Genomic DNA, 13,754 nt, shown 5'->3' on the forward strand with positions numbered 1-13,754 from the left:
CGGCAGTGCCCACTGGGCAGTGCCTGGGGGCGTGACCTGTGGGGCTAGGGACCCGCTGCCACTCTGCAAGCGATCGGTGAGGGAGCTTGGCAAGTCCGCAATTGTGGGGGGGGGGGGGGGGGGGGGGGGCTGCTTCAAGCTGCCTGCAGTAGCAGGGGCCTGACAGCCCTCTCTCTGTCTGTCAGACCCCTGCTACTGTTAATGCGCATGTGCAGCATCAGAGACCTGCACATGCGCAATACCTCCCCCTACAGGCTTTTGGGTGTGTTAAACCCCGCCCACACGCTTCTGCAGCGAGCAACAGACTTGCTCAAAATTTTGCAGCCAGAGTGAATATGGGGAGGCCTGAGAATGCGCCCAAAAAATGGATCTGAAACTCATCCAGTTTCACACCTGCCCGACGCTTCGACATAAAATTGTAAAATTCCGCTCATACACTCACATTGACACTCACACTCAAAAGTCACCATGGTCCTAGATAAACATAGATCGCTCTCCCTTTTGAGGTGTTTTAACCTGAGAGTCACCACATCTCAGACACTGTTAGTGTCACTCTGCATCACTAGCCAGCTGACCAGCCAATTGTGCGAAACACACTTTCATATATACTGACACACTCACTCCCAAACACTGCTCTGCCCAAATCCTATAACTGGATCCCTTCTCCTACATCCTGCTCTCTACCCCCAAAACCCTATTCTTCCCTCCCGTATACCCTGCTCTCCCCTCCCCCACACTCAGGGCAGAGCCGTGTTTGGGTGTGAGTGTGTCAGTATATAGGAGTGTGAACGCCCTTCTCTCTCCCCTCACCATACCCTGCTCTCCCCTTTCCACATCCTGCTCACCCCTTCCATGTTCTGAGTTCCTTTAAAGCAAAACTGCTGCTAATTGATTTGCGCAATAATTGGACCTTGAACAGACTCATACCTGATAGTGACCAATTGTGTTTAACTTCTTTATCCCATTTTCCAGAACTTGTGATGACTGGTCGATATCTTGTAGTATTTGGTTTCCTCCATCCTTAACAAGTTCTAGAACCAATTCAGAAACAGTAAAATAATCAGTAGAAATCATAGAAACCCTACAGTGCAGAAAGAGGTAATTCGGCCCATCGAGTCTGCACCGACCACAATCCCACCCAGGCCCTACCCCCATATCCCTACACATTTACCCGCTAATCCCTCTAACCTACGCATCCTGGGACACTAAGGGGCAATTTAGCATGGCCAATTAACCTAACCCGCACATCTTTGGACTGTGGGAGGAAACCGGAGCACCCGGAGGAAACCCACGCAGACACAGGAAGAATGTGCAAACTCCACACAGACAGTGACCCAAGCCAGGAATCGAACCCAGGTCCCTGGAGCTGTGAAGCAGCAGTGCTAACCACTGTGCTACCGTGCCGCCCCAGTGAATGGGCTCATCTAACCAAGCAGGTATAATTATTCTCTGTACTGCCTATAAACAGCAATCCTTGTTCATCCTGCAAGGTAAAGATAACCATCATCATCTGGGTTGTTGACTAGGGTTTCAGTGAGTACACCGGAGACTGCTGAGCTGACTGCACCTGGTATGTTCTACTGCAAATAGGACAGGATGCAGCAGACAACTGAGTTTCGGACGGGTTACTTGGGATATCCTCTCCTCGTATTTTCTCTCTGCCTCAGATATCAGCTTGCTTTCAAAGGAGTCCCCACTACTTTTTAGTTGGTTGCACCAGATGCAGTGATCCTGGGCAAGCTTCTCTCTGGAGTTAAGTCGAGGTCAAACCCCAAAGTGAAGCCTTCAGAGTATTTTTCTGGCACTTCCTCTGAGCTGCATGAGAACACATCTCTGACTCAAGCTCTCCACAGATTATTTGCTTTGGTAAGCAGGTGCCAAGGATTTGGGATATATGTTCAGTCTAACTCAGTTGTGACTATCTCAATGTGATGTGGATGCTTGGCCTGCCTGCTCGGGTGAGAACCTCACTGTCTGGTATTTGGTTCTGCTATTTGATCTTCAGAAGGCACCTCAAGTGAAAGTGGTGAAATCTTTGGCATGACAAGGGGTGGAGATTTTATCAGCAATACAGAGAAGTGAGACACCTCCCCGACTGTGGTGAGTTTCATTCCACTTTTACTGGTGGACAAAGAAGCATCTTTGTGTTCTTGCTGGATGGTTCCTTGCTCCCACATTGACTGAAAGAGCTCAGTGAGTTTCCTGACCAGGCCCTAACCTCCAGCCTTGTAGACCTCAGCTGGAATGGCATCAGCTCCTAAAGCACTGCCACGAGACAGGAACTTAATTGCATTTGTTGTTTGTAACAGTGTGGGAGGTTCATCAAAACCAACTTGCCAACCTATTAGCACCCTTTTCTTCTGTAGTATAGTGCTTTGATCGTTTGCAATTTTGCATTCTTGTGTTTGTCCTGATGAGTGTGAGATGAAAGGCTTCGGAAATGTGTCTCTTATTTCAGTAATATTCAAGTTTTGTGATATCAAATAATAAATACATTGTGCAGCATTTGGTAAACCGCCTCCTCGCTCAGTGGTCAGATTTGATGTGGTGATGAGCTTTACTCTGAGATAAAATAACTGCAGAATGGTTTTCAGCAAATTGAAGGATAAATATGTCATTGTCTCCTCCACATCCTCAACTGAAGGTGAGCCACAGTGGGAAAGTAAAACAATGAAGCGAGTTTATCTATGAGTTGTGAAGTTAACAGAAGATATGAAAACAACGTTATGGTCTTGACATGTCACAAGCTTTCATTCTTCTTTACTCTCCTCCATGACCAACAGGATGTGAGACAACCTATTTCTCCCAGTATTTCATAGAAACATAGAAGATAGGAGCAGGAGGAGGCCATTTGGCCCTTTGAGCCTGCTCTGCCATTCATTACAATCATGGCTGATCGTCCAACACAATAGCCTAATCCTGCTTTCTCCTCATAACCTTTGATCCCATTCACCCCAAGTGCTATATTCAGCCGCCTCTTAAATACATTCAATGTTTTGGCATCAACTACTTCCTGTGGTAATGAATTCCACAGGCTCACCACTCTTTGGATGAAGAAATGTCTCCTCACCTCCGTCCTAAATGATCTACCCTGAATCCTCAGACTGTGATCCCTGGTTTTGGACTCCCCCACCATCAGAAACATCCTCCCTGCATCTACCCTGTCTAGTCCTGTTAGAATTTTATAAGTCTCTATGAGATCCCCCTCATTCGTCTGAACTCCAGTGAAAACAATCTTAACCTAGTCAATCTCTCCTCATACATTAGTCCCGCCATTCCCGGAATCAGCCTGGTAAACCTTTGCTGCACTCCCTCGAGAGCAAGAACATCCTTCTTCAGAAAAGGAGACCAAAACTGCACACAATATTCTAGGTGTGGCCTCACCAAAGCCCTCTATAATTGCAACAACACATCCCTGCTCCTGTACTCAAAACCTCTCACAATGAAGGCCAGCATACCATTTGCTTTCTTTATTACCTGCTGCACCTGTGCGCTTACCTTCAATGACTGGTGCACAAGGACACCCAGGTCCCGCTGCATATTTCTTCAAAGAATTCCAACAGATTTTTCAAGCATGATTTCCCCTTCATAAATCCATGCTGACTCTGTCTGATCCTGCCACTGCTTTCTAAATGCTCCGGTATAAAGTCCTTGATAATGGATTCGAGAATTTTCCCCAATACCGATGTTAGGCTTACTGGTCTATAATTCCCTGTTTTCTCTCTACCTCCCTTTTTGAATATTGGAGTGACATTAGCTACTCTCCAATCTGCAGGGACTATTCCAGGGTCTATAGAATCCTGGAAGATGACCGCCAATGCATCCACTATTTCTCGAGCCAGTTTCTTAAGTGCTCTGGGATGTAGATTATCAGGCCCTGGGGATTTATCCGTCTTCAATCCCATCAACTTTCCCAGCACTATTTCTCTATTAATATTGATCTCCCTCAGTTCTTCCCTCTCACTAAATCTTGCATTCTCCAACATTTCTGGCATCTGATCTGTGTCCTCTTTTGTGAAGACAGAACCAAAGTATGTATTCAGTTGTTCAGCCATTTCTTTGTCCCCTATTATACATTCACCTGTTTCTGTCTGTAAGGGATCTAAGTTTGTCTTCACCAACCTCTTTCTCTTCACGTATTTATAGAAACTCTTCGTGTCAGTCTTTATGTTCCCTGCAAGCTTACTTTCGAACTGTATTTTCCCCTTAATCTATCCCTTAGTCCTTCTTTGCTGAATTCTAAACTGCTCCCAATCATCAGACCTATTATTTTTCTTGGCCAATCTGTATGCTTCTTCCTTGGATCGGATACTCTCTCTAATTTCCTTTGTAAGCCATGGATTAGCCTTTTTTCCCATTTTGCTTTTGTGCCAGACAGGAATAAACAGTTGCTGCAGTTCCCCCATGCGTTCCTTGAATGTTTGCCATTGCCTATCCACTGTCATCCCTTTAAGTAATTCTCCCCAATTTATCAAGGCCAACTCACGCCTCACATCACTGTAACCTTCCCAGCCCTGTAACCTACTGAGATCGCTACTCTCCTTGGTGTTTGGCCTCTAGTGCATTTTCCACTTTCTTTGTTCCACAACTTGGAAGCTGTACCTTCAACTGACTGACTCCATAAGCTTTGGGCCAGAATTTTATGCTTCCCCCACCCCAGCAGGTTCTGAGAGGGTAGGGGGGAGGGGTGAGTGTGAAAATGCATGGGTGGAATTCCATCCAGGTTCCCACCTGCCCCGACCTGATGGCCATTTTGTGCTGGGATAGGCAAGTCCTCGGGAATCCCACCCCTCTCCCAAATAAGGCCCTTAAGTAGCTACTTAATGGCTGTTTCCTGCCCAGTCTCAATTCTCTGGTTGGCAGGCAGATGACAGCTCAATGAGGAAATGTTCAAATAAAGATTAGCAAGGCGTTCGATAAGGTCCCCCATGCAAGGCTTCTCGAAAAAGTGAGAGGGCATGGGATCCAAGGGCTGCTGCCCTGTGGATCCAGAACTGGCTTGCCCAAAGGAGGCAGAGAGTGTGTATGGATGGGTCTTTTTCGAATTGGAGGTCGGTCACCAGTGGTGTGCCCCAGGGATCTGTTCTGGGACCCTTGCTGTTTGTCATTTTCATAAATGACCTGGATGAGGAAGTGGAGGGATGGGTTGGTAAGTTTGCCAACGACACAAAGGTTGGTGGGGTTGTGGATAGTCTGGAGGGATGTCAGAAGTTACAGAGGGACATAGATAGGATGCAAGACTGGGCAGAGAAGTGGCATATGGACTTCAACCCAGATAAATGGATCGTGGTCCATTTTGGCAGGTCAAATGGGATGAAGGAGTACAATATAAAGGGAAAGACTCTTAGTACGGTAGAGGATCAGAAGGACCTTGGGGTCTGGGTCCATAGGACTCTAAAATCGGCCCCGCAGGTGGAGGAGATGGTTAAGAAGGCGTATGGTGTGCTGGCCTTTATCAATCGAGGGATTGAGTTTAGGAGTCCGGGGATAATGATGCAGCTATATCAGACCCCACTTGGAGTACTGTGCTCAGTTCTGGTCGCCTCATTACAGGAAGGATGTGGAAAAGATTGAAAGGGTGCAGAGGAGATTTACAAGGATGTTGCCTGGATTGAGTGGCATGCCTTATGAGGATAGGCTGAGGGAGCTAGGTCTTATCTCCTTGGAGAGACGTAGGATGAGAGGAGACCTAATAGAAGTATATAAGATGTTGAGAGGCATAGATCGGGTGGACTCTCAGAGGCTTTTTCCCAGGGTGGAAATGGCTGCTACGAGAGGACACAGGTTTAAAGTGCTGGGGGGTCGGTACAGGGGAGATGTTAGGGGTAAGTTTTTCACACAGAGGGTGGTGGGCGAGTGGAATCGGCTGCCGTCAGTGGTGGTGGAGGCAAACTCGATAGGGTCTTTTAAGAGACTCCTGGATGAGTACATGGGACTTAATAGGATGGAGGGTTATAGGTAGGCCTAAAAGGTTGGGATATGTTCGGCACAACTTGTGGGGCCGAAGGGCCTGTTTTGTGCTGTAGTTTTCTATGTTTCTAAAGATAGTTGGATCTCAGGTGAGAGAACCTCTGTCAGAAGCCCCGTGCTGACTGGGAGTGTCCTACCTTTAAGCTCCAATCCCTCCCTACCCCTGACCTATCCTCCATGATCCTGACTGCCCCCCTCACGACTCCCTAGGGGTTCCCTACCTTCTCCAACCTGGGGCCTGCAACATACCATGTTTTTCAGTTCCTGAGACTTAGTGCGAAGAAGCTCCCTGCAGTCCCTCTTCCGACCACTGCAGTGATGTCTGGCCAAGTGCTCTCCAAAGTGGTGGTTCTTCATAAGTGAAAGTCCTGCCATATGCCTGCCAATCAATGGCAATGTAATATGGTATTGGGGCTGCTGGAGTCAGTAGGGGCCGAGGCCTGCCATCCTGAAAATTCAGGGTTTGGAATTCTCTCTCAGCTTCTCCACCTCTCTTTCCGTAAAACCTCCCTCTTTGGCCAAGCTTAGGGTCATCTAAACTAGTAGTTCCATGTGAGACTCAGTGTCTGCTGTTTTGGCCTTATTATAATCTGTGAAGTGCCTTTGGATGGCTTTATTTTGTTACAGGTTCTATATAAACATAAAGTGTTGTGTTTACACTTGTAACAAAGAACCTTTTATGTCATATGTGGAGAAGCCTTTAACCTGACTCAATGGGGAGGTTTTTATTAGTCCACTCCCATTGGTGCGAGTACCCCACCAGACGTCAACTGAATGGCCAGAAGCCAGAAGCCTTTTATTATTGAAACATTAGGTTTTATTTCAGTATGTGAACTGGAGCTGTTTTAATAAAGAGCAGCAAGGGGCATTGCAATTTGCATGGATCTGTTGAGTTTAGATGCCCCAGTCCTGTAAAGGAAATTTAAACTAAAATTGAATTGAAAATGCATAAGAGAAATTACCCAGGTCAATGTCTTCCATTTGGAACCTCTGTGAATAACCAAATTTGTTGAAGAATGTCTCAAAAATCTTCTCCTTTGCTTGACCTACAGTGTCACAATCCAGAACATCTACTTCAAGAGTGGGCTTGCTGTCCAGATCACTGTCATCATCAGCCTCAGTGTTCAGCTGAAATGAAACATCCAGTTTCTGCCAGGAGAGAGATCACATTGTAATAAGGCCCAACACATTCAAGACTATCTTCACCATTTCATCATTATGACATTAACCTGCGCAAAATGTCACAGTGACCTTTCAGACTATGAACTGCTGGGAGCTTCCCCAAAGTGGATTTTCAGAAGGTATCTGACAAAGTTCCACACCTTATGTCACACAAATCATTTATGAATGGTGTTGAAGAATATTCCTGGGGTTCATGTCAGAATTGTTGTTGATTCAAGTTACACGCAAGTCAAGTGAGAAATAAAAAGACTGTAAGACTGAGTGCAATAGCTGGAGCAGAATTGGACATTATCTGCTTCACAGGTTACACAGTAAGAAGTTTAACAACACCACAGCTTCACAGGTTACACCCAGTGCAGCAGCACTGCTCCTCCTGGCTTCACACTCAGACTGTTGTCTTCCGTCAGATGATAATTAGGCACTGTCCCCCCCACTTCCCTCTGCCCCACACACCATATGAACATCTGTAGCAGAGTTTTCTCAATCACCTCATGCATCACTGTATTAGCATCTTCTAGCAGAGTTTGTTCAAGGAGTTGCTAGATTTTCCTGCCTCCCAGTTAAGTGAACTGAACAGAATGCCCACTGCATCCTAATGAGGTCCAAACCTGATATTGGTTCCAGCTTCTTGTGTTCACCAACATAATACTGGGACAAAGAGGTGAAGTGTGAGGACAGGTCACATAGATGAGACTTGTATTCCCTTCAGTTTAGAAGGTTAAAGGTGATCAAATGGAGGTATTTAAATGATTAAAGGAGTCAGGGTAGAGGGAGAGAAAATATTTCCTCTGGTGGGGAGTCCAGAACAAGAGGACATAAACATAAAATTAGAGCCAGGCCATTCAGGGATAGTTTCAGCAAAAACATACACAAGTTCTGGAACTCTCTCCAACAGAAAGCTGATAAGGCTGGAGCTCAATTGGACATTTTAGAACTGAGATTGAGAGACTTTTGTTAGGTGAGGGTATTACAGATTAAAGAGCAAGATGGTATTCAGATACAAAACAGCATGATCTGGTTGACTAGCATAACAGGCCCATGGGGCTGAGTGGCCTCCCCCTGTTCCTATCTGGGACAGCAAATGGAGCACTGACTTCACGTTGATTCAGGCCAAGTTTCAAACACTAACCCACCCCCACCAATCACTCATGGGGCAGGAAACATAACTCTGAGTTTGATCCACAGAGCCACAACAAAGCCTCATAATGTCTCTGAGCGGTACAATGTACTCATATGTCAGCTTCTGTTTGTTGCTGGCAATCTTGTCTCTGGCTCAGAAGGCTGGGATTCACAAGCCACTCATATACACGTTAGGCCCACATTCCAGTGCAGTACTTAAGGGATACTACACAGTCAGAGGTGTCAGCCATGAAATTCAGTAACTCCCAAATAGGTCTGGGGATTGCGATATTTCAGAAACTTTTTCCTGCCTTTCCATTTACATGATTGTTGTATGCAGCCAGAGCCCTGCATGCTATTGAATGGCTGCATGTCTGAGCAGGGAATGTAAAATTGTGATGCCTTCACCACTTAAAGCTAGTCTGCCCTAAAGGGGAGGTGTATTCTGGCTGAAGTAGGTGGTGGAAGTCATTCTACAATTGATTCTGTTCTGGGAAAGACTCAGCAATGGCCCAACATGGCAGACAGCATGATCCAGTGCAGGGGAGAAAGGTCATCTATGCAAAAGAGACCCTCCAGACAAAGTTTACAATGGAATTGGGAGCAGAAGCTGTGACAGTCACTGTCAGGAGTTTCACGTTGAGGATCTACATACAACACCATCAATGACCTCACGTGTGTGAATGTTATTTCCCACCAACTGCACCAAAAGTCTCACACTGAGAAACACATCATATACTCCACCACTCATTTACCAACAATCTCGATCAACCAAGACTCTGATCTAACACTTGTAGCTTTACCCCACCCTCTCTCACACACTCTTGCTGAAAATCTCTCACCCACATCTTACAGCTTGCACACAGCCAATTATATACCTGTGACAACCACATTACTCAAAACACATCACACTACACTCGCTGACACAGTTCCCTATCTGTTGCAGAATAAGATGGCACACAACTGCAGGCAGTAGGATCTGTCTGGTGAATGATAGATATAACTGTATGTCTTCTCCTAATGGAGGAGACGGTAGTCATTATTACTGCTGGTCACCAGACTGCTTGATGGAGTGGTGCAGAGGCTGAAACCCTATACCCACACTCCAGGAGATGGCTGTCCAGCAGGGTGGCCATCCCCATCTGGGATGCAGTGGCAGTCCTGGTGAGTGCAAGTGCAGTACAGAATAGGACGGGTCGGCAGTGTCGGAAGAAGATGAATGGCCTTCTTAGCTCAGCCAGGTTAAGTAAACCACCCCCACTCTCCCACCGGACCCCTCGCACCCTTTCACACTCAGCCTTGGCTTCTGCCAACAACAGGCACCAGTTTCCCCCCATCCCTCCCACAATCACCTTGTTCCCCCAGTAGCTGCTCTGCTCCGCACATTCCAGCTACCACTCAAGCCCCGTGCCTGCCACACCACATCACTGTCTTAAATGTCCACACTCCCACCTACACTCTCTCTATCCATGTCCGTGCAGGACAAATTAGAGTATAACAGGTGTCAGCAAGCACAACCAGCGAGAGTCATGCCCAAGCTGCAAAGCCGCTCATGTTTTGAGCAGTGAGCCCTCAAGCTGGCTGGGGAGGAGGAAGAGCGTGCCTGTGCTGCTAGTGAAGTGAGAACAGCAAAGAAATGTGGGAATCCTCAACACAATGTGTCATTTCTCAAGGTTCAAGTGGGTAAACAATGTTCCCTCTGTGTCCCATGTAATGCACTGATGCCATGTGGCCTCTCTCGCAGGCTGACCACCGAAACAGGCCAGACCATCCTCACGCCGCCTGGAACAACTGGACTCCAGCAGTGCAGAGGAGGACTTCTCTGACCCCACTGTGGAGAATGCGTCCCAGCTGTCACCCGCACCCGGCACCAGCACAGATACTCACACCTCGGTGGGCAGGCTTCTGGGTCACTCATTGGTGACCACCTCACAGCTGACGATCACAGCAGGCAGAGGCAGAGATGTCCCAGAGAACCGGCACTGGGAGGAATGCAGGAGCCCAGGACTCTGCTGAGCCTCAGGGTGATGATGTGTCCCTGGGCCCAGTCATCCCACAGCTGCTGGTGCTGCAAAGGCAGAGTCGTGAGTATCAGGAAGGGATGACAGCAGTTCTCCTTGGACTGCAAGGCCAATGGAAAGAGTCCCATTGCCTTCTATCCAAGGAGATGGTGGAGTCACTGCAGTGGACTGAGGCCATCACTGCGAGGCTGACATCCAGAGTGGAGACTTTAGTGCAGGATGTGCACTCCATGGCAGAAGGTGTCTGCCCCATGGTGCAGGGCTTCAACTGCATAGTGCGGGCACTGGTGGGAATCCATGGGTGTCAGCACCAGAGGATGGCAGGGCTTCTGGATCTCACTCCAACTGCCCCCCATCCCATGAAAGAGCACAGGGGGCCCCGGGAACCTGAAGGGAAGAGGATCAGCAGGAATACAGCTTTGGGGCCGCCAGCCAAGGGATCTTGGGCATCTCCAGCCCATCCGACAGCCCCCACCCTGTGAGCGACACACCTCCAGGTAAATATAGGTCACCATTTTATTCTGAATATTTGTCAATAAATTTCACTTTGTTCATCCATCCTGTCCGTTATTACCACCAAGTTTGGGGGAACCACCGCGCTCACTGGACGTCTCATCTCTGTGGAGTGTGAGAATGGCAGTGCTATGTCCCTCCCATCCTCTTGCCAGCCCTCACTAAGGAAGGGCACTCCCTAAGCTGTGATATGGACAGGAATCCAGGAAAGAGGACACGGGAAGCGCTGCCTCCATACCAGCCTTTGTAACCCCTTTTAGAGCAGGGGGCACCCTGACATGAAGGATAGAGAAGGCCTGCAAGAGACCCTTCCCGACCCCTCTCCCTGAAATGGCAATTTTGGGACCTCCACCCCCGGCCCCGAGTTGAACTTATTCGTGTCCCCCAAGTCTTCTCCAATGCCTCCTGAGCAGTGTACACCATGGAGGGTGCTGGCTGCCTGAGCACTCACCTCTGAAACCCCCCCCCCTCGGTTTCTGTAGACCTGTTGTAAATGGCCACACTGGTGCCTACTGAATATCTGATGAGGGGGGGATGGTGGGGGGAGTCTTGGAGGGACTTCCAGCAAATGAAATGCTAATGTATTAAAATGAGCATTCTGCAGTCCCATGGCATGTTTCCGGCCACACCACAGCTGAGGGGCCAGGAAGATCGGAGCTAAGAAACTCACCGGCACAAATCTCCGAATTTTGAACAAACGCCGCCATTACTGCAGATAGTGTGTGTGGGCCCTAAATCACCCCCATCATCTTTCAACTAAGGTGTTAATTTAAGTATAATTTGAAATTCAACTGGGAAACCTATGGCCACTGGTTACTTATTTCAACGCAGGATTCAACTATGTTGAAAGTAGCTTTCATGTTTGTCTATACTTCACTTGAGGTAACTTGTTGTGCGCAATGTGGTTTGAGAGAGTTTTGGAGAGATACTAACATGCTGTATAAATGCAAGATGTCCCTTCTTTTCCTTGTGCAAAATGCACGCAGCGGTCGGGAGCAGTTTGTCCACATGAGCAAAAGAAAAATAATGTACTACAGTTTGTAAATGGAACCATTTTCCCCATACATTAACACAAGACAGGAGCTAAGTGGTTAAATAAAAAAGGAACTGATGTAGGTAATTTTATCATTTTGTCAGGAACATGACTTTGCAGAATTAAAACATTAGACCAACAGAAAAAAGCAGAACAATGATTACTGGTTCTCTGAAGTCGGAGCTCAAAAAGAAAGAACTTGCACCTCTGCCTTTCACAACTTCAGGATGTCCCAAAGCTAATGAAATACTTGTTTTGTTGCACTGTGGTTACTCTGTAGGCTAGGAAATGTGGCGGTCAGTTTTACGATATAAAGCTGTCACAAACAGCAATGAAATAATTACCGGAAAACTTTGCTTTATCATAGAAATCATAGAAACCCCACAATGCAGAAGGAGGCCATTCGGCCCATCGAGTCTGCACCGACCACAATCCCACCCAGGCCCCACCCCCACATATTTTACCCGCTAATCCCTCTAACCTACACATCCCAGGACTCCAAGGGGCAATTTTTTTAACCTGGCCAATCAACCTAACCCGCACATCTTTGGACTGTGGGAGGAAACCGGAGCACCCGGAGGAAACCCACGCAGACACGAGGAGAATGTGCAAACTCCACACAGACAGTGACCCGAGCCGGGAATCGAACCCGGGACCCTGGAGCTGTGAAGCAGCAGTGCTAACCACTGTGCTTTAGGTTTTGGTTGAGGGAGAAATGTTGATCAGGACACCTGCTAACTGGGAAATTCACTAGTTTCCAGTCAATTTTTGTGTCTGTCTGAGAGAACAGACACAGCCTCAATGTAACATTTAATTTGAAAGACAGAAACTCTGGAAACTCCCTCAGTACGACAATGGTTATGTGCTCAAGCCTCTGGACGTGACTTGATTTGAAATTTAGGTCAATAGTCGAGAGCATTATTGCTGAACCACTATGCTATCAATGAACCTTTCCAATTCCCTGAGAGTGATAACTCATGAGGGGTACAGCTCAGTAACCACCTGTTATTACTTTCTCTCCTTTTGTACATGGCTCCCATGTATTCATGCTGTCATCTCTTTATGCATGACACTCCCTTAACCATCCTTTCTGTAACTTTCTGTCTTTCCCCATGTCTCTATTAACTACTTTCTTGTGGTTCTGTCTAAATTTCTGTCTCAGCCAGTTTTGGAATTGAAGGCTCACTCATTAACCCAATGAATGTTCATTACTGCACATTCTAGGCTGTCTTGGTAAATGATGTGGGGGAGGGACGAGATTTTCCATGCCGATTATACTGACCGCTTGTCAACGGAGTCAAAGAGTCACACAGTGCAGAAGAGGTCCTTCGGCCCATCGAGTTTGCACTGACAATATCCACCACTAAAGGCACACTAATCCCATTTATTTACACTTGTCCAATCTCCCTGAATATTATGACATTTCAACTGCTCATCCAAATATTTTTTAAAGGTTGTAAGCTTTCCGGCTTTGACCATCTGTCACCTTTACCACTCCTGGCACATTCTGGAAAATTCATGGAAAACAAAATGACAAATGTTCTCTCAAAGGCCAGAGCTCCCAAGTATGTTGGCACTGAGGCAACTTCCTGCATTATCTGTATGGCGAGGTGACCAGACACAGATGAGCAGTGGGACATTCAAGTTCCACATCAGAGATGTTGTAAACATGAAAGGAATGCCCTGAATATAGATTTTTGCACCTGGGAGACACTAGCTGACGACAAAGGAAAATAGAATGCACCACTATGGTGATCAGCGACAGCAACTTGGTAACAGACACCAACACCAAAAACAACCACAGCACATCTGATAACAACTTCACCTGCAGCACTTGTGGCAGAACCTGCCTCACACCAACTACTCGCTTTAACCATAGGCAAAGGTGCACCATGGTGAAACTTCCCACATCCCCA

General features: G+C 47.1%; 1 protein-coding gene across 2 annotated transcripts in view; it reads right to left on the reverse strand.

Annotated features, from left to right (window-relative positions):
* Positions 1-13,754, reverse strand: part of plxnc1 (plexin C1) — a 156,578-nt gene that overhangs the window by 23,087 nt on the left and 119,737 nt on the right. For both annotated transcript variants that reach the window (XM_078235229.1, XM_078235228.1), the window contains exons 25-26: positions 6,933-7,119; positions 928-1,031 (exon numbers count right to left, since the gene is read on the reverse strand). In XM_078235229.1, the coding sequence (XP_078091355.1) occupies positions 928-1,031; positions 6,933-7,119 (291 nt within the window). The remainder of the gene's footprint in view (positions 1-927; positions 1,032-6,932; positions 7,120-13,754) is intronic.

This window comes from Mustelus asterias, chromosome 19, assembly GCF_964213995.1.
Source record: "Mustelus asterias chromosome 19, sMusAst1.hap1.1, whole genome shotgun sequence".
Classification (NCBI taxonomy): Eukaryota; Metazoa; Chordata; class Chondrichthyes; order Carcharhiniformes; family Triakidae; genus Mustelus; species Mustelus asterias.